Source organism: Gopherus flavomarginatus, chromosome 2, assembly GCF_025201925.1.
Source record: "Gopherus flavomarginatus isolate rGopFla2 chromosome 2, rGopFla2.mat.asm, whole genome shotgun sequence".
NCBI lineage: Eukaryota > Metazoa > Chordata > Testudines > Testudinidae > Gopherus > Gopherus flavomarginatus.
Genome location: NC_066618.1, coordinates 290,140,699 through 290,165,591, shown reverse-complemented (window position 1 = coordinate 290,165,591; position 24,893 = coordinate 290,140,699). Strand labels below are relative to the sequence as shown.

Below are 24,893 nucleotides of genomic sequence, written 5' to 3'. Positions count from 1 at the left end.
TTTCGTGGCTCATCGGGCCAAAGAAGGCCCTTTGCATAGGAATTCATCCTTAGTGGGCTATTATTGTTTCATATAGTTACACCCAGCAAGTCAGGGGTGAATTTCCCCCTGTGGAAAGAGACCATTGCAGCTTAGTTAGGATATAGGTGGTGCATACGCCGGGGATGACCCTATATGTGGGCATGAATTTCACCCTCTCTGTGAACATCCACAAATCCCAGCATCCAGTGCTGAATAGCAGCCTCCATTTAAGTCCCTTTTCTTTCTGTCCAGGGTGCGAAAGGACAGGAAGGAGCCAGAGGAGAGCCAGGAGTCCGTGGAGAGACTGTGAGTAATTGCTTCACTTAGGGCACATCTTGCAATGAGAACACACATGAAGGGCTTCACAAGTAGCTGCTTTACAGACTAACAATCTCAAGCAGATCCTGTGCAGTGTACTCTCTGACCAGCAGCTAGGACAAAAGCTGCTGCTCTGGGCGAACAGAAATTCAAACCACTCAGCTGCACCCAATGGATTGCTGCTCCAATCTACTGAATGGATGCGGTTCCAGAATGCCCATTTTTTGTTTGAGAAATCTGATTCTCAGATGAAAGTCCCTCCTTTCCAGGCAAGACACTGGCCGTGCTCATTAGTGTACTAGGATGGCATTCAGGCACAGGCTACCATCTGGTGCTGAGCGCTCGTACCTCATTGAGAGCCACCACTTGTTTTTGATCTTGGTTAGCTTTCTGCTTCTCCTCCGGCCTGATCAATTCAGTATTTTTTATAAAGGAGACTCATTATCATAAATCCACCACACATACTTGTGTGTGTGTGCGGGGGTGGGGGGGGAAGAGGGAGGAATATTCTCTGAGGCTGATCTGATCTAGCTTCTGCATACTAGAGAGCGGTAATACTCAGATCCCAAATTACCCCCGAAGAGGAAGAGGAAGTGCTGAACAGAGCACAAGGAATTAGAGGAATGGTTTTGGGGAGCCTTAGATCTGGAGAAGGCCAGATATCAGAAAAATGGCTTTGCATTGATAATCACTGTCCTGCCAACCCAGTTATGGCATGTTGCTTCCATGACTACTCTTCCATTGAAGTCCATCAGGCTCCTTATAGGCCTTCTCTAAACTGGTGGTAGTGTGTAGGGTAGGCGTAGCTAAATGCCGCAGTGAAAAGCAGGCTGTGTCCACACGACGGTCTGTAGCTACTCACAGCGGTGAAAGGCTCTGGCAGTGGGGAGGCAGTGGAGAGCTGCTGGAGCCTTTCCCCATTGTTTCCCTGCACCAGAGCCTTTCCCCACAGCTGGAGACTTTCCCTACAGTGGAGAAAAGCTCGAGCAGTGAGGAACTGCCTGAGTCTTTCCCCACTGCCTCCCCCTGCTAGAGCGTTTCCCTGCAGCAGGAAGAGGCTCTAGCAGTGAGACAGCACACTGCTAAACATAGAAGTGTAGCTTGGGGGTGCACTACATGGGTATGTAGAGAGCTGTGTAGGGTACATGCCCAGAGGTTCTGGTGTGTCTTTACTAATACCTCATCTACACTGCTGTTTGTACCCACGCTGGGGGAGCATGCAGTGTATGTGCTCTACATCGCTGTAAGCATAGACGTAGCCTCAGTAATACTAATAATAATGCTGTATAATACCCAGTAGTAAAGTTGTATAATACCTAGCCTCTTACGGCATTTTTCATCCATAGATCTCACAGTGCTTTACAATCAGGTCGTACCATTGTGTGCCTGATCCAAAGCCCACTGAAAGCAATGTGAGTCTTCCCATTGACTTCATTAGCCTGTGGGTCAGACCCTGTAACTGGCTTCAGGATTGGGTCATTAACTGATAAACGAATGTAAGAGTTAGAAGTGCATCTGACGGTTCCTTGTGGATAGAAGCCTTTGTGTTCTTGTGCTGCCAGTTCAGAATACTCACCAGCTGAACTATTGACCTCACTAAATATACAAAAATGCAGGGAAAGGGTGGCATTGTCTGAGAAGACTATTTTGTTGCCCTGGATCCTATATTTTTGTCATAAATCAACATCATTTCATCTGACCTGATAATATATATTTTATTTTCAGTGCTATATATTTTTTTCCAAGCTGATGAAGTAGCTGATTAGGATTTAGGATTGATCATGGCAATAGACAATTTTGAAATTCCCAAGGGATGTCTTAATTTGTTTTGTACCATTGCATCCTTATTCAGATTGTAAGATCTTTGAGGCAAGTGTTCTCTTTTACCATACACTTGTACAGCGCCTAGCAAAATGTGGACTCCAATCTCATTTAAAACTTCTAGCTCCTACGGTAATACAGATAAGAAACAATATTTTTTTTTATTTTGTTTTCTTACAACAGGGTGCTCCTGGATCTGTTGGGCCCCCAGGTCCACAAGGCTTGCCAGGAAATGTGGTATGTATTCATCCATGGATTTGTTCCCCATCTGTGCCCTGCCACATTTCTCTTACTTGGTTTCCTTGGTTTCCATTGTTACCCGGGGTTTCAGGCACTTTACTGGTTTGCCAAAATCTCCCCCTCCACCATTTCCCAGGGTCTACTGCTGTTGTTTGTTACAGGTAGTTTCATTACAGCCTGCTACTCTCTTTGAGAGACTCAGTAGACATGGACATCTTGGGAGTGGTCTATTCAACAGGACAATCTCACTGTCAGGCACTGCTTCTCAGGCAGGCTGAGTGGTTGGAGCAGTGGACGTCAGGTTGGGACTGGGCCAAGGGTGCAGCTGGAATTGAACCAGGGACAGGACAGGATCAGAACTGAGATCAGAGTCTGCAGTCAAGCCAGAATCAGAACCGTAGCCACTGTCCAGGTGCAAACCAGGGGCTGAAGCTGGATAGTCAGAGTCCAGGGACAAGCAAAGTCAGTACTTTGTAGCCACTGTCCAGATACAGGCCAAAGATCGAAACTGGATAGTCAGAATCTGAGGGTTCAGGGATGGTCAGGAAGTGGAGACAAGGCCGGAGCAGGGCAAGGACAAGACTGGAACGGGGCTCGGGCCAGGACAGGGCAGGAACAGGAACAGGGTCAAGACAAATGAAGGCTGGGAGTCTCAAGTGTCTGATACACTGTGCAGCAGCAGCAGGAGGAGGGTTCCTGGCCAGGTAGTGTGTTGCACAGACTTATCTGCAGCTCTGATGGGGTTGGGGAAATACCTGAGCTTGGGGGTCACCTAACAGAGGCTTTGTTCAGGAAGTGGCTGCTGCCACCGCATGCCTGGAGGCTTAATCACTGCCGGCTCTGTGGGAAGGGTAAGTCCGTGCAGCCAAACTGTTGCCACATGCCGGAGTGATAACTCCCTGTTGGAAGGGCACAGTTGAGGCTCTGGGGATGGATGGTGCAAGCCCACCCACATCTAAAGCCCCCCCCCACCTAAGGGGAGGAGCCCCTGGACCCAGGCACCAATAAGATTTCAGGGGACAACAAATGTAAAAACAGGGACGGGAGTGGGGGTCACTGGTTGAAAAGGGATCCAGAGGGGGACACTGAGCAAAGAACCCTGGACAGGGTCCACTGCTCCTAGAAGGCATCCAGGGAGCCAGTGGACGTGGTCCAGGGGAACTCTGCCCAGAGATGTGACTTGAGGGAGGATGAGAAGTAGGCCCCACAGTCGTGGAGCACCTCCCCATCCAGCTTCCTCCTCCTGATATGGAGGATGGCCACTTTGGCCAGTGCCAGGACGAGGTTGACAATGAGGTCTCGTGATTTCATGGGGCACAAATGGGGTGTGCATAGATCAGGAGGTGTGGGGAAAAGTGCAGCCAGAACTTAGGGAGAAGATTTTTGAGGAACCGGAAGATGGGCTGCAACCTGGTGCATTCAATATAGATGTGCTCCAGGGTCTCCCTCTTGCTTCAGAAGAGACGTGTCTGAGGAGGTGGTGAACCGCGCCTAGTACATGCCCATGATCACGGCTCTGTGAAGGAGCCACCAATTAATATCCTAGGTGAGCCATGAAACCAGGGTGGAATATGGACTGGCCCACCGGTGTCCTCACCCACCACAGGCAGTAGGAAGTCCCACCACTTGGCGTCAGAGCAGGACATAAGCATGAGGAAGTGAAGAGTGTGGAGCATGAACGCATAGAGATGTTACCTAGGCACAGTTCATAGGAGGTCCATCTTCATGTCTTGCAGCTGGTTCAGATGGTGAGTAGGGGGTGGCTGAGGAGGCTCACCAGGCAGGGGCCCAGTGGCAAGGTCTAGAGGGCCAGGGGTGGGTGGGGAGCAGCCTCCCAAAGGACGTGCTCAAAGAAAGTGAGAGAGGCAGGTGCTAAGGCCACCCTCACCTTCTGCAGTATATGCCAGGGGATGTGAGGGGTGGAGAGCACCAAGTGCCAGCCTAGCACTAGGGGATCCCCCAATCTCTCTATTCATGGTCCAGGAGGTCTCTGATCCTGGTGGTACCAGCCAGGACCAACCTCTGCTGCACTGAGGGAGACTCCACCACCTGCACACAAAGATGGAGGTTGTACAGCAGGGGCCCCACGAGGAGGTCCCCCACCTCAGCAGCTGCCACAGACCTGGTCGCCAAGACTAGCTTCCAGGCCCTGGTAAAAAAACGGCAGCTCAGAACAGTCTCACAGGAGATTCCTCAGATGGAGGTAGAAGAGCTACCAATTGTATCAGAGCCCTCGGAGGTAGCAGAGGAAGGCGTGCACCAGCGCACTCCATGCCAGACTGCCAGCACCATAGAGGAGTCTCTGCAGGACCTGGAGGTGGAAGTCATGGACCTGACTGTGGAGGCAGAGCAGGTCCTGCCCAGCCTCCTCCAGAGGGAGGTTCAGGACTCCCGCAGAGACCCAGTGCAGCCCTGGCCAGAAGAACTCCACGATTTAGTTCTGGAGGCAGGCCAGCGTTCCCAGGGGCAGGCTCAGGGTGTTGAGCCAGTGCCAGAGCATGGACAGGACCAGCTGGTTAAGCCCCAGTACCCTTCCGCACAGGGAAAGGCACTGCAGCAGTCCTGTCCACTCCTCAACCACTCAGCCACCCTGGTCTCCAGATCATGATAATTCTCCAGTGGGGAGGGATCGGTGGCAAAAAGTTAGACACACAGATAGAGCAGCTGGCCCATGCTCCCCCAGATGGGCTGGAGCACAGGAGGAAGGGAGCTCTCCTGCCACCCATCCCTGACTAGCAGGCCAGAGCTCTTGACTCAGTTGACCCAGGTGGAGGAGGCCACTGAATAAATGGCTTGTCAGGCCTCCACCTGGACCAGGTCACCCAGGTCCTGGACCACAAGGAGCATGTCATTGTCGTATGCCAACAGGACCAGCCACTGTTGAAAGGGAGCAGAGAGAGCAGCCCTAGTTTGGCTGCAGGTTTGCCTCATGCTCACCAGCGTTGTACCAACAAGGATGCACTGAACTGTGATTTGTGTCCTCACCAAACTGCCTAATGCTTGGTTTGCCGCCATTTGTCCCAAGAGAAACATTTTTCTTTTTCTTTCTTTCTCTCTTTCTTGTTGAAACTAGAATCAGTTCAAAGATTTAAGGATTGATACACTCAGATCCCATTTTCACTAGAATACCATGTAATCACTTCAGGTCCAATTGTTTAACCTTTACTCAAATGAGTAGGGCCATTGAAATTAGGTTTGCACGATTGAGCCTTTCATGTTTGCATGTAACTCTTTGGCTAGATTCTGCTCTCACTTCCACCAGTGTAAATCTAGAATAATTTCACTGAAGTACCTGGTGTTACTCCAGTTTTACACCTTTGTAAGTGAATACAGGTTTTGAACTTTTAAGTGCAACATGCACGGGGCATTAGCTGTGCAAATGAGATCTACAGAAGAGCAGTGTGATGTGATAGGTGCTAATAGACAATCCAAGTAACTGTCTGCTAGTTATCTCTGCTATTTCTAATTAAATTGTTCTATTAACATAGTGAAGATACTTTACATATTCATGAGCTTGGCTAAAGGAAGCTGAAGTAGGAAAATAGTATTTGTGTTGATACTGTCTTCTAACTTGCAATCAGAACAACAGATACAAGCCAAAAGAATGGGCTAAAGTACTAACTGATGCTGGAATAACTCCAAATAATTGCAGGACTCAGTGATGAACTCAAACAGAGTCTTCCCCTGGCCTTACTGGTGGGGTTTAGTTCATTCCACAACCTCCCAAAAGCATGTGTCTTGAAAGACCCAGTTCACAAGCCTTGTCCTTGTTTTAGCTTGGGAGAAAGGGAAGGAGAAAGGAATGTTATGTTGTTTGGTTTGGAGGTAAGTCACCAATGGGTCTAAACTATAAAGAATCAAAGAAGTTTGACATCATCCTATCTGCCTATAATTTAAAGGGAATGAAAACGGAAATGCAGGGGTAAAATGACCATTGAGTTAATCCCAGGAGTGTGTTGAATTTCCCCATTATACTGACTATTGGGGGCATCAGACAAAAATAAACCCGATGAGACTTTTGGTTGTAATGAGGCTTTCTAGTATCTCTGCTCTGCACAGTTATGTTTTCTGAGTTCTTTTCAGCAAACCAGGAAGTGCCAGGAGGATTTTACAGAGGGGGGAAATGTATTTTGGTTGGGGGAGGAGTGGTGTACAAAACTGGGGCTAACTCAATTTTCACTTTAGGTTTGCAGTTCATTCTTACATTGAAAATAACCTGATTCACATCTCTTCTAGTTCATTGTTCTCAGGATTACAAGTTGTCTGTACTGGGAAGAGGGAGTGTCATAAACCAAAATGTAAAAAATTGCCCCAAATCCCCACGATGTACAGTACAGTACATCTGTCTATCTCATTTCCTTTAGAATCAAATACCACCTCAAATAACGGTTTTAAACAGGAGCATTCTTCTTCTCCACAGGGTGTACCTGGAGACGCTGGCCAACTTGGAAAGGATGGACAAAAGGGTGAAAAGGTCCATCAATTCTTTCATGTCTGTCACATAAATGTGTATCTGGAATTGCAGCCCTCTGAACTGTGACCAGGATTAATAGATTTTAAAGCCAGAAGGGATGATTAGCTCATCTAATCTGGCATTTTGTGTAACGCAGGCCAGAGAATTGCACTTGGTTATCCCTGTATAAACTACCTAGCAGTACTAATAGGACAGGAGCTCTTGAAGTGAAAAAGCCACCTTAGCTTTTTTATTAGATACAGTGGTGTCATTGGCTTGAAAACACATCTGCACCGTGATGATTGTGCCAGGATTTTGGGGGATTCTATTCTGTTTGTTTCTCTCTTGATAATTATGGTTAAATCTGTAAATCTCCAGCTGTAAGCAAAACCTTCTGGCTTCAGTTAAGTGGACAGAATAACGAGCTCTTTTAATTGTATAGTTCCCTTATCCTTCCAGCCCACCCTCACCTCCATTTGTCTGTCTCGTCCGACTGTTATGTGCTGCCTGATACCTGGACTGTAAGCTCTCGTTATTACTTTCCTGTACCAAGCCTAACATGATGGAGTCCTGGTCCTTGATTGAGGCTCCATAATAGAAATAATTAACAGTTATATCGACCTTAACTACACACAATAGAAGGATAACAATGCAAAATATAGACAAGTCCCACTATATCAACCCCTCCCACCAAATCACCATCCATCTTCTGAGTGCTCACCAGATCCCTCGATCTACTTAAAACCCAAATGTTCCTTGAATTAAATGCGCCTTGTAGTATGTTTCCAAAGTTAGCAGGCTGGAGTCACAATGGGAGAGCAAAGAAAAGGGTGTTCTAGAATTAAGAACGCCTCACTGATGGAAAAGGGAGGAAAGAGTGTTCTAGAGTTGAAGACCCCTTACAAGGAACATCGTGCCACTCTTCCTTTCTCTCCACCTGTTAAAGCAGTGGGCTAGTAACTCAAGCTCTTCTGCCTAGTATAACTGCATCAATATTACACAGAAGGGAGGAGACTTTAACATAGCCAAGCCCCAAACCATTTAGGGCTAAAGTTTTCATTTAAAGAGGGAAATGCCAATACTCTAATGAGAGCATTTGATATAAAGGCCAAGATGCATCATCACATTCTTATAGTAGAATAAAACAGGGCTTCCTGTGACACTGAGGAATGTTCTGCCTGTAAAAGTTAAAGACAAAATCCCTGGACATTTTTATCCTCATGGGATATCTGGTCCAGAAATGGACCTTAGCTCTCAATTCAGATGCATCATTGTAATGTCTTCTATAGGGTGACCCAGGACAGGAAGGAAAACCAGGACTACCTGGGCTCGCAGGTGAGCCTGGCCCTGCTGGAATACCTGGCTTACCAGGGAAGGGTAAAGATGGAGAACGGGTAAGTCCTCTTAGCACACTCTGCACCCAACTAGAATCAGTTCCTACAGGAGGTAAAATGGAACAGGCTCAGCAGAAGCAGTGTATCAAATATAACTGCATAATATTGCAGTGCAGCATTATATTATCACCCCTTGACAGTAGGCCACCGTTTGAGTGGATGCGGTTGCCAACAGCACCTGCAGCAAGCTTGCTTGCCTCCAACATTGCACTATCATGTGTTCTGTCCATATCTACCCCCTCTGCCCATGTGCCAGCCTCACAGGTGGGCAGTCTCTCTCTCTCTCTCTCTCTCTCTCTCTCTGGCCTAATTACTATTTCAGTAGTTATTCACAATGAAACAGCTTCAACAGGAGAGATTGAGGGAGCCCCACAACTGAATATCCCATAGCTCAGTGGTTAAAGCACTCTCCTGAGAGGTGAGAGATTCCCCCACCCCAATTCCAGTCCTGTCTCCATCTCCAGTTGAAGAAGGTATTGAAGCTGGGACTCCCATATCCCAGGTGAGTGCTCTAACCAGGAGGCTAGAAGTTATAAGGTGGGCTTCTCCACCACCTGCCATTTTCAGTGGAGGCAGGCAGGCACCAGGAACCTAGCTCAATCCCACAAGATGCGCCTTTGATGCCTAAACTACCTGACTCCTGGTGATGCGTTCCAATCTGTGGATCACTAAGCAGAGATGGGCACATCCCTGAAGCCTGGATGTAGGTACCTATCTCTGAGAGAGGGGCGGAGCTTAGGACACACCCCTCTTGTTGGACTCTCCCATTAGGCAGCTCCCCATCTAGTGTGCTGGCTTTTGTGGATCACATTCTTAGGTGTCTGTCTTTCCTCATTCACCGTATGGGTAGCCTAGGCTCCTAACTCAGGCTTTGTGGATCAGGCTTTGTTCCTGTGATTTTCTAGATGCCCAAAAGTTAGACACTCAATGTTGCAACCTTTATGTTCCTTCATGGATCCCACTCACCGCCACTAGAAATAGTAGTTTGATTTAAGAATAATTTTTGTTTATTTTTCAAAGGCCAAGCTTCTGCTTCACAAGTGTTGACTATTTTCTGCTTTGGTTATGGCTCTTTAGGGTGAAAGAGGCCCCCCAGGCTTACGAGGACCCCTCGGACCCAAGGTAAGCATTTACCTCTGTCCCATTGAGGACTACTTCTCAGAAATCAGGACAAGTTTGCACATTGTCACTGGAGCTGGTGGAAAAATTAATTGAAAATATGGTCCATTTTTTACTGGAAAATATTTTTGGTAAGACATTTACTAAAAATTTTTTCCTGATTTTCAGTGGAAAAGTTTGCAACAGAAACTTTCCAAACAACTCTATTTATTTTTCTGTGTAATGCGTCTCTGGTTGTGTACATGCAAATATTAGAATAGCAAATAACTTGTTCACTTTCCACATACATCATTTTTATGTCTCTATATAAAGCTATAGCTAAGGTTGTGGGCCAAGTCCTGCCATGCTTACTGAGACAAAACTCACACCAACTTCCCTGGCAACCTGGAATCCATACAATCAGAGAGTCAGTGCACTTACAGGGTGAACTGCACTTTAGACTCCTTTGCGGTACCTCAGGTATACTGCTCAGATAACAGGTGTTGCTTCCTTCACCACCTCTCTGCTGTTCAGCTGCTCTTGGAGTGGATCTCTGGGTTACAGCTTCTGCCCACCCCCTACCATTTCCCAACTATGTTAACACAACAGGTCCAATTGTATTCAGAGGACACCTGCAGGAAACTTCCCCCTGGGAGCCTGTGAACAGGGGCTGATTAAAGTGGCTAAAAACAGCTTCAAAATGAACATTATTTATTCACCCATAGGTAAATGGTAAGCAGAGAAAAGGGTTCAAAGAACAGAATTTTGTCTACATTTTGCCTAAACTTTATCCTTTCAAGTTCCTCTTAGCCCAGGTACTTCGGTCTGTGGGTGGGAGAGACAAAGTGTCTCGCATTCTTCGCTTGTCTCAATGTCTGTCTCTGAGCATCTCACCTGTGCAGCAGCTGCTGGCAACTCCCACTCCCCTTCTCCCTCAAGAAAAAAGTTTTTAACTGCTTATCGTCCTTTTGATCTCTAGTCTCTTTTTTTGGTAAATCAGCTGTGCCACTTTAGGCTGGCATGTGTGAAGACCATCTCCCCAGTTAATGGCCCAATAATTGTCCACTTGAAGCTGTCTTATCTCTGCTCATTGTTTCTTCCTTCTTGCTCTTCATGTTAGCCCTTTTTAATTCTATGCTGTGTGGTCAGACAGAATGATATTAAGGAAATAATATCAAGCTGAGGTACATATAACCATTAAAATAATACAGAGATATCTCCCCCATCTCCAGGGGCATTTTCGAAGAGGTGGACATGGGAAGAGAACAAAATCTATTGTTCCTGACACAAACTGCAGTTATGTAGTCAAATTAACGTTTTGTGGTTTTCACGTGTTGCACTGTTTTTGAAAATATAGTCTTGAGACTATTAAATTTCAGAATTACCACCACACCTTTATTAAACACATCCACATTTGCTGACGGTCTACAAGAAATTAACAATATTCTTCTGGGATGAGCTGGGTCATGTTTAGAGCCTAGGACAGATTCTTCCTAGTTCTCTATTTGGATTGATCAAGTCATGATCAAGAACTGAGCAGGAAAACAGTCCTTGAATCATGAAATAGATTTAAGAATAGGAAACTATTTTTAAGCAGGAATATAGCTGTATAAAGATGTGATCCAACCATGTCTTGTGTTCCTGGATAAATCTATCTATCTCTTCCTCATGCTGAGTCTGTTCTGCTACATTCCGCACTGACATGGCTAAATTGGTCTCTATTTTTCTTTTTTTTTTCTTTTGCAGTCCAGAACACATGAGCAGTAATGCAAAGAGAACTATTATTACAAAAAAAGGGAGAAAGAAACATATTAAAAAACACTAAATGAAACCTATTGTTCAATATAAAATAAAATATAGAATAAAGATATTAGGAAACTTATCTGTGCAGGGAAAAACAGCATGCACTTTTTTTGCAGCAAAGCTGTGCTCTTTAACAAAATACGTCTAGCATGAGGTATCTGCAGTGAGGTCTGTTACAATATCTTCCTCATTGCAACATGTAAAACTGAGCAACATGATTGCACAGCAAGCACCAGAGCAGGATATTTCCTGTGTCTTTCTTAACCCTCGCTTCCCAGTGATAATTAAAACAGTTCAAACAATTGCCCAGACTTTTTGACGTATATATTATTGGCAATTTAATTTTTAACAATGAAGTCTTTTAGATTGTGGAATAGTGTCTTAAAGGGTAGGGTTGAAAGTCTATCCCTGAGTCATTTAAAACTGCACTGGAAAAAAGCACTTAACAATATACCATAGGGAACAGCCCTGCACTGATAATGGAATGAGCAATGTTAATCTTTGACTCAGTGCTTCTTTTCCAACTCTATGATCTTCGGAATAAATATCCTGTGGTTACCTGTATGTGCAATCTACTATAGGAAAGTAGGTGGTTGCTCCCAAGTATGATGTTTTCCTGTGTCTCACAGAATACATGCTAACCTACAGGCAATTGGAGTTCCTAGTATAAAACCACACAAAAGCAGCAGTATTAAACACCCTAGTTGTCCCAACAAAGATGTGAGGTTCTGACCTAGTCTCTGTCTATCAAGTCAACACAGTTAGCAAAAGAAGGATCTTTATGGAAATTGGATGCTCTATGCTAGCTGACCCACATACTAGGTAAACCAAAATAATGATGGGGCCTATGTTCCCACTCTGTTACATGGCGTGGCATGGAGCTGAATCATGCATGTGCTCCGAAAATTGGGCAAAGCACTTTGTAAAGAGGAAAAGTAGTTTCAGGATATGGCAAGTTAGCAGTGGATTTTTCCCAGTATAATGAATCAATGACTATTCCATGTCCCTATGCTATCATAGGTTGAGACCGTTCCCCTGCAACGTATTAATAATTATTGTGGAGGTTCCATGTAGGATGTGCAGGAAGTGTAGGTGATATTTTCTGAGCTGTAAATTAGTGGTAGACATTGGTCACCTTTCTCAAACATTAAGAATCTTGCTGGTCCTTAACCCTTTCCTCTCACTGTTTCAGGGAGATAGGGGAGTTCCTGGTCTTCCTGGCCAGCCAGGAGACGGAGGCGCACCAGGAGTTGGAGTAGCTGGACCTCCTGTAAGTACTAAGCAGACCTCACTCACTTTTGATAAGACCAAGACACGGCCATTGCCAGCTACTCGAATGAGCATGGAGTGGTAAAGCTGCGGGGAGGATGCCCTTACTGTTCTCGGAGTGGTTAATATCAGTTTCTGCTGCTCCTGAAATTATCTGTGTGGTTTTGACACATTGGCTCTGCATGACACTGGAGCTCTGTGTCATTACACACTGAACACAGTGTCTTTTGGGGTGTGTGCATTTCTGTTGCACAGCGTGTCTCACTATTTAGCTACTGTACAGATTGTCATTTAACACCAACAGACCACAAGTGAAATTTTCACAAGGAGAGTAAGGCCCTTCTGACATCATATTTCCCCAGCTCGCATGCTGAGTCTAGCTGATACAAAAAATTTTTTTTCCAATAAATACCGTTATTTTTCATCTTTGTTAAGTTTTAGAAAATTGAAGCAAATGATTATGCATTCTAATTAGCGAGTCAAACATCTTAATAAATAGAAAGATACAAAAGTATTTTAAAACCTGATTTTCAGGAGATGCACATTCCTTTTAAAACTTCTTTTCTGTAGTATTTTGACTATTTAAGTGCACATAATACTTTTCAATTGAGATTTATATGAATCCTGTGCAGTTATGCCCCTTTGTGCTCACAGCTCTGCCAGCTGCCTTCACCTTTGGAATTTTCTCCCCTTTGATAGACTACAAAGTACATCTTTTGGACTATGCTCTAGACAAATTGGAGTTTTTATGGCACTGGGGTCTGATCCTGCCAGGTAGTGAGTGTGTCGGATCCCTGATAATATCAATGAGATCTGAGGACACTCCTTACCTTTCAGATGCTGCTCAGAATCTTGCAAATTCAGGCCTCAGGTGTGTAAGTGTGTAAACAGACTTCATTCTTGGCCACACCCATGAGAAGATAGCAAACATCCTAAAATCCTTTATAACCATCTGTGCATCCTCACATACTGTGTCTTAGGGTTAGTAGTCCCTACTCCAGCCAATACTTGCCAATGATACCCTGCAGTGGTATCTAGATTTTGCACTTTCTCCTTATACCTGGAACTGGAAATAACTCTGCTATGGTAAGCTGTATCGCTGTGTGGTAACTGATGATAAATGCTGACTGTATAGTTTGCATTTCTCATGCTGAGGTCTTCTTGTTTTAGAGAAGATTAGGCAAGAGATCAATCATTTAATACCCAGTCTCAGTCGTAACAACATAATGAGACCTGCACTATGGCTTCTGCTTTACCCAAAGGGCACATGCTATTCAGGATGTGCCAGGTTTTTGGCTAGCACTTTGGTGAGGCTTGGTGATCTGCTCCTGCTCTGGCACGTACGAAATCCTGTTGCCTTGATTTCTAAATGACAGCTTGTTTTTTCTTGAATAAGCTGAAAGCCTCTCAGGCATGAGTGCTCATACTTTAAATCTGATTATGATTACACCAGGCTAATTAATTTCAGTCGCATGAATGAGAATTTTAAAATGAATTTATCAATTAAGAAAATTCATTAGCTTTTGTGAAGCCTGGTGTGCTATTACTGTTTGTTATTTATTAGTTATTGGTAGGGCACAGTATAAATCACGATTTCACGGAGAGCATGGAAATCATGAAAATGCCCCCAAACCATGATCTTTTAATTTTTTTTTTAAAGGACAATGTCAGCAACAAAGTCTTTAATACAGGACATTACTTAAACTGGTCAATTTCAAGGATGCAGTGAATTTTACAAGTAAATGTAGCCAGTTTCAAGGACAGAATGAATTTTCCTTTTATAATTCATTTCATCTTTGAAATTAACTACATTTACTTGTAAAATTCATTCCTTGCACAAACTCCAGGAAATTATAATACTTTTGCCATCCTGAATTTGTCATGAATTCCTCTCCACCCCGCAAAATCCTGTGATTTACGCAGGGCCCTTGTTACTGGGCTCAAATCAGGGGTACCTGGATGAAATTCTATAGCCTAAGTTTTGCAGGATGCCAGACTAGATGATCTAATGGTCCCTTCTGTCCTTAATATCTGTTAATATGAATGACTAGACTAAGAGTATCAAAATCTGGCCCAACTGCGTATATCATTCACCTTACTTCAGGGCATTGTTTTTTCCTAAGTCAGAAAGAGTTATACAGCTTGCTCGCAACAAAGAAAACAAGTATGATATTACCATCTGCCAGTCTGTATCATGGACATGCATGTAGATATTGGGGGGAGGGATAGCACAGTAGTTTGCACATTGGCCTGCTTAAATCCAGCATTATGAGTTCAATCCCTGAGGGGGCCATTTAGGGATCAGGGCAAAAATCTGTCTGGGGATTGATCCTGCTTTGAGCAGGGGGTTGGACTAGATGATCTTCTGAGGTCCCTTCCAACCCTGATAGTCTATGGTTCCATGGAACCTGCTTCCATGTTGGCCTGTTGCTTACAGTGATGGATGTGAGGTTAGTTCAAAAACTGCCCTGTCTTTTATTTTCCATTCTGCTTCCAGAAAAAAATGCTAATTTTTTCTCTCTCTCTAGGGACTTTCTTTCTTTCTTTCTTTCTTTCTTTCTGCTTTCACTCGATTCATTTTGATCTCAGCTACACTGGCAGCTCATCAGTCTGGAGTACTGATGTTGCTTGAGTTGAGATTTGCACCGGTGTAAGAGATCAGTCTGGCTTGTCATGTGTGTGCATCCTACCCCAGCTGCCGGAGAGTGAGGGAGAAAGCGCTGCATGGGAGAAATAGATGAACTCTTGCTCACGATGATATTTCCTCATGGAAGTTTCCTTAGCTGTTTCCACGTGCTTGATGGGGATTTCTCTCTCTCTCTCCATGTTACTAAGGAGTTGCAGTTTGGTGGATTAAACAGCTTGTAAATCTGCATCCTTGTAGCCCAAAATGAGCAGCTGCTGTGAACCCACTGGGCTCTGTGCTTCGGGCTCCTTTTTACTGTTACTGATTATACCCTGGGGTTACTCGCTGCCTGGAAGACTGTTGGACACAGCACAGCATGTGCTCTTGTTTTCTTTAAACTCCTCTGCCTTCATTTACTTTCTTTGTTGCTAGCTTCATCTGTTTCAGGGCAACCTCCTGCTAAGCTGATTCTGTTCCTTTTCCTGACCACTCCTCTTATGCTTTCCATTAACTCTAAACTTATGTTGCTCTTTAATCACTCACACCAGGATGTTACATTCAGGCTCTGCTGCCCTTTTCATCTCTGTGTTATTGCTGTTTGTTTGCAGGGCCCTGTGGGACCAGCAGGAGACAAAGGGCCATCGGTACAGTATGTCTTGCTAACTACACCCAGCTTTTACAGAGGGGGACCACCGTGTAGTCAAATGTTCCATTGACTATTGATGATTTTGTTAAGGCGTGTTTATATTTTCCTTTTGCTTGATAATGGTGGAAAGATACAGCTACATTATTTAGGCCAGCGTTTCTCAAACTGGGGTCCAGGAGGATACTCCAGGGGGTCCATGGCCCCCGTTGATCAACTCCTCCTTCCCCTCCCTCAACTCCTCTGCCTCCCTCCCAGTGCATCCTGCACGCTGGAGAACAACTGGGACAAAAGGGGAGGAGCAGGGATGGGCTGCGGTCGGAGGAGAGGGTGGGAAGAGGAGGGGCAGGGGTGGGGCCTTGAGGGAAGGGTGAAGTGGGGGTGGAACGTGGGGGGCACTGAAAATGTTTAAATTAAAATGGGGGTCTTTGGGTTGCTAAATTTGAGAACCGTTGATTTAGGCCATGATCCAGCAAAGCACTTAAGCACCTGCTTAACTTTGGGACTGCTCACATGCTTAAAGTTAAGCATGTGTGTAAGTGTTTTGCTGGACTTTTGGCAGAAAATAACAATACATTGCCTCACTCCTGTGGTATCTAACCAGTCACAAGATAGCCATGGTTCACCAGTCTACCACTTTGTCATGATAAAAAATCATAGCTTAAATTGACTTCTGCTGACACAGGTGTAAATGTAGCAAGTGGAGTTAATTCTGATTCATAGTGATACAGGGAGATCAGAATCTTGCCCCTTGTGCTCATCATTTAGCGCAAGGGACAGGGAGACAGGACGTCTGGGTTCTGTTCTCCCCTCAGCAGCATGGCCTTCGGAGAGTCAGTTCTCTCTCTGCCTAACTGTGCACACCTATGAAAGTGCTATAATGCCGACCCCAACGAGGGGCTTAATCTGTGAGGCTTAATTTATGGATAGTTCCTTGAATTCCTTCAATGGAAGATACTATATTAGCACAGAGTGTAATTAAGTTTTTCTGGAAAGTCAGTTCGGATGTTGCTAGTTAAATGGGTTCTGGCAGCTGATGGGCTGTGAGTTCCATTTCTGCAGCAGACAGGAATCTGGCCGCTGCTAAATATGTGGATGGGGTACAAACACGCTGCCAACATTTCTGATCAGGTTTATTTCTTCTCATTTTACCAGGGCCCTCGAGGTTTACCAGGTGTTCCAGGTCCACAAGGGCCAACTGGGCAGGATGTAAGTAAAGAAAGCCAGAGTTTAAATGTTTATTGTAGTTAAAAGGGCTACTCACAGTCAATATATCACCTTAAAAAACCCCAGTCTTTATCAGTCCAGAAGCGGGTTCTTTAGGGTGGGCCAATGAGAGAATTAATAGTGATGGAACAAAATTAACCAAATCAAAATGTAGGTCAAACATCTGGTAGAACAACCTAGAAGACCTATTAGACTACGGAATAATGTCTCTAGGGAAGTGGGGGAAGACCCATCACTGAGCCTGCTAGAACGACACTGGGGAAGGCCTATTGTCTGAGAATAATCCTGCACTGGCCGGGGAAGCCTCAAGATAGCCAGTCACTTTCTTGGGTTTATGATTTCTGTGATTCTCTGACACTTAATGAAAACAGGAATCTTGTGCCCAGGGTCGCTGATGGCTTTTTGTTGCATTGCCATGCGGAAGAGATGACATTTTACCTCTGGCCAGCCTTTCTTCCAACTCCTGCCTTCTCAGAGTGTGAATCACAGAAATGATGCTCTCCGTGGTGAGGAACAGAGGGAGGTCTTCACATGTCTGCTGGGGGAAGCTGATCCCTGCCCCTGGCTTGTGGACACTTGCTGTGTCACAAGCACTGCTCTGTGGAAGGTGGAGGACGCTCTTTGCTGATCAGCAAGTGCTGAGCTATAGAAACCAGTCCTTGGTGGAAGTGGGGAAGGGGCACTGGATGTGTTTAAAAGGGATGATGCTGCATCATCATCAGCTGACATAACATTGGGACATGGAAAGCTGACACCTTCATGTAACTGTCTTTCTCTACACAGTGTTGTGACACTGTGAGACCCTAAATGAATCCCAGGTTCTCTAGGCCCATGAAAATATATGCCACGGCTTCAGAAAATTGAGGGGCTGCTGTAACAATCGTTGGGTGTAGCTCCATTGAGGTAATCCGAATGGCCCAAAGAGACGTACTATGAATCTGAATGGATCTCTTCTCTCTTCCTCCTGGGGGTTTGCAAAGGAACATCTCATTTTCTTCCTGTACACTTGGGTTCCTCTAGGTGTGGTCTCACACTCCTCACCCCACCATGGAGAAGAAGGGATGAATTATCTCCTACATTCCTTACTTCTGGGGGACCCAGAGATTTGCTCTGTGCTGGTACTTTCTGACCACCCCTGCAGCCATCACCCTGCTCCCTCTGGGAGAGCGGGTGCTGAGAGCTTGTTTTGGCTAAAGGAAGGTAGTAAAGTTAGCTGAAAGTTAAAGCATCTTAGTCTTCCAGGAGTATCTACAGTCTTTTAATCGCAGGATTTTTGCCTGTCTCAAGGAAGCAAAGTGTAAGAAGCAACATGACATCTTGCCAGCATTTCCCGAATTCCCCAGAAGAATAATTATAAGGCAAATTTCTCCTTCACATGCATCTCAGTCAACGAAGTTGCAGTTCCTTGGGAACCGCAGCTGTTCCCCACTGAAATTCATTATCACAGTTTTATATTCATAAGCCAGAGCAAGACAATTGGCTGCAGAAGGGCCCTTCTTTGGATGCCGGTGTTAATGCAGACACAGGAAAAGAGCAATTGAAATTTCTTCTGATTTCTTCCACCCCAGCTGAGGCCAGATGTCTCTTGCGGGGCAATCACCAATATAGTCTGATGTCACTCCACTCCACACAGCAGTGGAGACCAGGAGTGTGCAATGGAAAAGGACGGGACCTTTCCACGGGACTCAGTGGTGTCTCACAAAGCAGCCCTGACAGAACTGGAGATGGCAGGAAGCACTGTGCTGCAAGGCACCCAGAACGAGCGTGCCCACTGAGCCACTCTCTAGGAGAGTGCTATGTGCCTTCCCCTCCGCAGCCCACCAGCTCTGCTGATGGATGATGAGGGACCAGGCCCCTCCATGCCCTGCCTCTCCTCAGAGAACTTGCTTTCCATGCTCAAGTTTGAAAATGTCGATCTCAGAGCTGTGCTGGCTGTGGGAAGAGCCATGTTGCCAGATTTCACCCAGCCAAATGTCATGGGTGTGCAATTGCCTGAAATAAACCGGCCTACGTTTCTGTGGAACACTTCTACACATAGATGTAGGCCTGACTGATAAGTAAGGGGGGCAGTGGCAGGCACCTCGAGGGTGAGGATCTCAAATGTTGCCAGATTCTGGCCCTTCTGGAGGCACTTCCTACATAGCCCCTTCCATGTTATAGAACGTCTTCCTTTCCCTTCCAGGCCCAGACCTTGGGTATTTGACATATTAGTGGTGCCTTGCCAGTTGCCCATCTCAATCTGTCTCTATCACACACATTTCTCTGAAAACTGGTATCAAACTGCTCCCACAAACGATGACTTGCTGGTGCTCCAAGTGACTGCCAGGGTCCAGTCTTGCAGTTTCAGATGCAGGATTGGGGCCTTCGTTTTAAATGCTCCCGTTGGGCTCAGTCTTCAGTGCCTCATTCATCTCTCCTTGAAACTGCTGCAGCTCGACCAAGTATTAACTGTGCCTTTAGTGACCATGAAAACATGATGAACCAGTTTTGCCCGGGGGGGTAACTCCAGTGGCATTAAGAGTAAAACCAGAGAGGAGTATGGAAGGGTGTGTAGTGAGAGCAAGTAATTCAGAAATAGAGGTGGATGGAGAGAGGTATATTCTAAATGTTATCAACATGTAGATACATTAGTAGTTCTTGTAGAAGTGTGTGTGATTGTCTCAACACTGACAGGATTGTGTGACAGTAGGCACAAATGAGCAGTATCCTAGGATGGCGTGTTTATGTGTGTATGAGGAGTGGGAAGAGAAGCAAGGTCTTATTGTGAGTTAATCTCATAGATTTTTCTCTCCCTTGTCCATAGGGTTTACCTGGAAATCCTGGGGAAAGAGGACCCCCTGGAAAGCCAGTATGTCATTTCACTTTTAGATTAAATCCCAAACAATTCTGCTCTTCTCTCTTTTATATCAGCACCTCCATCTACCCCATCCTTCACAGTGACAGTTAAATGTCGCTTGCTGTTCTAACTGGAAGAACAGCTACAAGAACTAAGAGTGACGAGTGATTACGGTAAAAGCTCCTGTGGTAGGTTTGGCTCAATATAAATATAATTGAATATGCTGTATGTAAATGAAAGCAAAAGCTCTTATATTCTCTTAGTATTTGCATATAAAACCCAAGGCCAGAATCTGTATTTTCTACACATGTCCTGCATGGTCATCCCTGTATTCTGGAATAAATTTATAATGCCATTGACAAAGGACATATTGGGCCCAGTGAGCACCAGACAGTGCAAGAAAAATCAGTACCATGCCACAGGGAATTTTCATGTAAATTTACCTTAAGGGTCTCATTTTATAAAACACTTTTTAAACAATGGATTCTTGTTTCCACAGGGTGCCTCCTCCCTCCTTTCTCCTGAGGACATAAATCTCTTAGTCAAGGTACAGGCTGAAATTGCCTTTGTGATGAGATTGTTTTTTGCTTTTAACTTGATGACTGATGCTACATTATGGAGATGTGTCTGAACTGTGAGTGCCAGATGTGCATCTGAATATTCTAAACAGCCAGATGTGCAAGCAGTTTGCAGTTCATAGAGTCACACTGTCAACTAGTGCCATTGGGGACACGTTAGAGACCAAAGCGGTTATGGCCAGAGTTAAATATGCTCTAGTAATCTCCACCAGTGTTTTGGCCTACAAAGGCCCTTACAAGCTGATGTAATTTAGACCAGCCCCAAGGTTGCTGCTCTAACTTTTAGTGAGGCCTGAACTGGCCCTCTGAAGCAGAGGGATTAAATATTTTCAAGCATAATTCCCTAAAGATAGGCTTTCAACGCCACTGAAAGCATCTAAATAAAGAAGTCTGATTTCCAAAAACGCTGAGCCTCTATGTCTCCTGCTTAAGTCAGTTTAAGCTGGAAGTGCTAGGTGCCCTTTGAAAATCAGTCCACGTTTGCATGAGGTGTCTAACTGGGGATGTAGGTGCCTACTGTTAAGTGCCCACATTTGAAAATGTTGGTTTGTAGGTTTGCTGTTGCTGTCCATGAAGGTGATTTCATGGGAAATGATTCAGTATTTGACACCGAGCAGCTGCTAAATCTTTAGTGATGGCCAAGGGCAAAATAGCAAGATTTTTAAGCAGTCTAGGGACATGACAAGAAGTCTTTACCTAATGCTTAAAAGGCACTGAAAAATGAACTGCTAACTGGTCTTTTCCTCAGAGCTGAAAAGAGCAGCCCTCTCTAGTTACTACCTTGAGGTGAAACCTTGTATTCACACAGCATCTCTTCTCCAAAGATCCCAAAAATCTTTACACAGAGTGCACTGTATGAAGTTGTTTTGTATTCAGTAGCACCTGGAGACCCCAGCTGAGCTCAGAGCCCCATTTGTCTAGGGGCCATACACCCACACAGTAGGAGGCAGACCCTACTCTAAAGGGTCTATATTCTAAGTCAGACAGACGCCCAAGGAATAGCAGGGAAAAGAGCAGCAAATGCATTGCCTGAGATCATACAACAGATCCCTGGCAGAGCTTGGGATAGAACCTAGTCCTCCTGCCCTATCCACTGGACTGCACTTCTTCTCTGTATACTGGGCTCACTTCACGCACCACTGAAACAAGGCCAACCCTCAGGCGGAAATGTTAGGAATTCTGTACACTTGCCGGGCGGTTTTTGAAATAAAGAATAATGTAGTGAACTGACACTTCAAAGAACAGTGGAGGGAGACCGAGCGTAATTCCCCATGATGGAATTTGGCCAGGGTACTGTGGCATACATCTACTCTTGCAACAAATGCCAAGAGATCTTTCATGACCACAAGTAGGGGGTGCTTCACTTCTCCCTATTATTCCATAGTGACTACCACCACTCTGCTGGACATAGCTTCAGCACTAACTAGGGGGCAAGGGCCCCCATCCTGCTTTCTCTAGCGGTGGGAAGACTGTGGCATGAACTCCGCCCCAAATTAAGGACCATCAAAAACCTGACCACTTTCCACTAAAAGTGCAAGGCACCTTTCTTTAACCTGCTTTCTCTAACATAAACACATAGCAACAGGTTTGTATGTTATGAACACCACACTGCATGAGACACTCCACTGCTTGTTTCTCCCTGCAGGGAGAGGATGAGGGAGAGCAAATGACACGTGACAGATGTGTAGCCGTATCACTCAATGCATTACTGGAAGGCGCTCAGATACTATGGTGACCAGCATGGTATAAGAACCTATAGAGAATAGAGTAGGAGCCGCCCCCGACTCCCTGCAGCTCCTGGGTTTTCCCTGGACAGCTGCCCTCCAAGCAGTGACCCAGCCTAGCTTTTGAGGCTGGATAAGACACTGTTTTGAATCTGTAAGTTAACAAGAAAGAATTTTTATTTATTTTGTATTCCTGCTTCACGTTTCTCCTCTCTCTCTCCCCCTTAGAATAGGCCTTTCCCTCCATTCTGTGAGCCTGGCTTGGATACTGCATTATAACTCATCTAGCCCCCTTGAGGACTGCCCATAATGCCTACTCAGGTGCCACAACAGTTCTGTGGCCTACCACTGATTTGGAGCACAGACCTAGAGCGTACGCTCAGAGTGCCGCTGAACGTCCATGGGGCTGGAAGGGAGCCTCAGTCTCATCCCTAATGCTATTCTCAGTGTTACCTCGTCTCTTTTAGGATGTGTGTAATGACTGCCCACCTGGCCCCCCGGGGCTCCCTGGAGTGCCAGGCTTCAAGGGCGATAGAGGGGCCCAAGGACCTCCGGGCAGAGATGGCCTGAATGGGAAAATGGTAAGAGAACTGCAGTAAGGTTCATGCTTCAGGATCACTTTGATAACTGTCTTTAGCCTTATTTTAATATTCCTGCATTTATTGTCATAAAAGGAGCAGTGCACTAGGTGCTTCATAGACAGGCCCGAAGCCCAGCTCCTAATACAGCCACTTTACCCTGCTCTGGTAGCACGAAGGAGCTTAGGAGGAGGAGGGGACAGGTGGAAGGGTGAAGGAGTGGATGGAGAACTCCGCCCTCCAACAATTTAGGGATCTACTTTATGTTGGGGCTTGCTCCAGCCCTGAGAGCAGCCTAGAATACAGGAGCCAGCCAGCCATCCCTCTTGCACTGCACCTCCTACACATCCAGTGGAAGAGCCTGCTAAAACCAGTGAGGACGTTTCAGCCGGGCGCCTGCAGACAAAGAGAAGAGGCTACACACAAACGAAGAGGAGAAGATGAGAAACAACCAAACCAGGGGGGCTGAGCAAAGGAGAGGGATACAGTTCTAGGAGCTCAGGGACAGCTGGATGGATTTTCTGTTTGTCAGGAGACAGCCCGCGGGGAGGTGTGAGGGAGTGATTTTTAAGGAGGGGCTTGAAAAAGGGGAGGGTGGGGGCCTGTGAATACATGATACTCGCTGAGAATAAAGGTTGCAGAACTAGATCTCTAATATGTAGGGATCTAAATGAGAGAGGAACAGTTGTGGGACTCTACTCTCAGTCCACGCATGCCATGTCCAGTACCCCATGGGTACCCGCATCTCTAGCCATCCCTGTTCCCTAATTATCAGCTCCTTCTCCTAGCCTCCCTCCAAGGCCTATGTGGCTCTCGCTCCCTCTATATCAGTTGCACGCTATACATACATTGGCACAGAACTCAATGGAGTTACTAGTGCAACTGACAGTCTGGCCCCAAGCGTCCATTGTGCTTCTGCATATCTCACGTCATTTCAGTTCTTCCATTTACATAGTACCTCTCACCCTGAAGCACTTAACATATGCGGGAACCACCTCTCCTAGCCACTGAAGGGCTGCTGTATTGGAGTGGAACACAGGAGCTGTGTAAGACAAGACGGGAGAGATGCCATATCCAGCTTTAGCTGGGGAGGCAGAATGTGTTTTCCTCCAGTTCAGCCAGGAAACCACTTATTTTTGCAGAAAGCCGCCTGGGCTGTTTAATTGCCACAAGCAGCCAGGACTGTGGTTGTATATTTTATCCAAAACAAAGCACCTCTGGTAGCGCAGTGCCCCCTGGCACCGTGCTGGGGTATTGGTTCAGTACAAATTCAGAGGATAGAGTCCCATTTATTGACTCCCACCAGCTTATTCTTTTTTGGAAGTTTCCCATCCCAGGACTGGCCAAAGTTAGCACCAGTGTGCATGTGTAATACCCTAGCTACGTGACTGTGATTATGTCTCCCTCTAGTGGCTGGCCTGTCTTTTGAATAAGACCTTTTGGTGTTACTGGAGCCCTCTGATGATATATGTAATCAGGAGCTTCTCACACAGGCCCAGAGCATCCAGGATAGCTGGACTGAGTCCTAACTGCATTAGGCTGCAGAATTGAAAGCTTATCCTTGCATCTATTGGTTCTGCACATGATAGGTGGCTGGACACTTACTATGTCTTTCTGATTTGTGAGAAATTAGTGTGATTGAGCGCTTTTTCCTCTTTATTGTAGGGCGATCCTGGACCCCGGGGTCTCCCAGGCCCCCCAGGGGTGAATGGTCCAAAGGTCAGTAATTCTCCTCAATGAACATCACCTGGATCGACTCCATTCTTATGTAGAGCAAAGGCTGAAGCGGAATGCAGAGGGGAAGAACTTATGTGGGACTTGAGTGGTAGACAGGTTCTGTGCTGTCTTTCTGAATTTCAACCCCTGAGTCACACAGTTTCCCCGTGGACAACCCAGCAGTATAACGTAGTATGTAGCATTCCCCCTCCCCCCACATCTCTCTGTTTGCAAAGACCAGTTAGGTTTTGAGCCTCCACACAGAATGTGGTCTCAATGGGAGCGATGTGCGGGCAAGGATTGCAGGATGGGCACTTTACTATCAATTTGGATCCGCTCACCTGAGGAAGGAGGGAGAGCCCCAACCCTGGAAATCCTGCACCTTCCTTTCTACTTGACTAATTCCTTCCTTGGATGGTTTTGATGTAACAAATGATTTGGTATGCTGGGGGCTACATTGACAATGCACCGAACTGTTGGTCTTTTAAATGGCCACAGTCACTTAGTCTGTAACACCCAGTATTACTTGGGAACACATTGGAAGAAGG

The 24,893-nt window shown here is 45.7% G+C and overlaps 1 protein-coding gene and 1 long non-coding RNA gene across 6 annotated transcripts in view; both read left to right on the top strand.

Moving 5' to 3' along the window:
- Positions 1-24,893, top strand: part of COL22A1 (collagen type XXII alpha 1 chain) — a 372,600-nt gene that overhangs the window by 309,954 nt on the left and 37,753 nt on the right. The window contains exons 44-46 of one of the 5 annotated variants that reach the window (XM_050940514.1): positions 20,249-20,296; positions 22,519-22,632; positions 24,295-24,348. The exons of 3 other annotated variants lie outside the window; for them this stretch is intronic. In XM_050940514.1, the coding sequence (XP_050796471.1) occupies positions 20,249-20,296; positions 22,519-22,632; positions 24,295-24,348 (216 nt within the window). The remainder of the gene's footprint in view (positions 1-20,248; positions 20,297-22,518; positions 22,633-24,294; positions 24,349-24,893) is intronic. One more of the 5 variants, XM_050940513.1, reaches the window with a different exon arrangement.
- LOC127045469 (uncharacterized) lies at positions 12,399-16,891 on the top strand. The gene is made up of 3 exons (XR_007772743.1): positions 12,399-12,418; positions 15,652-15,687; positions 16,842-16,891. It is a non-coding gene; the product is annotated as an uncharacterized LOC127045469 (long non-coding RNA).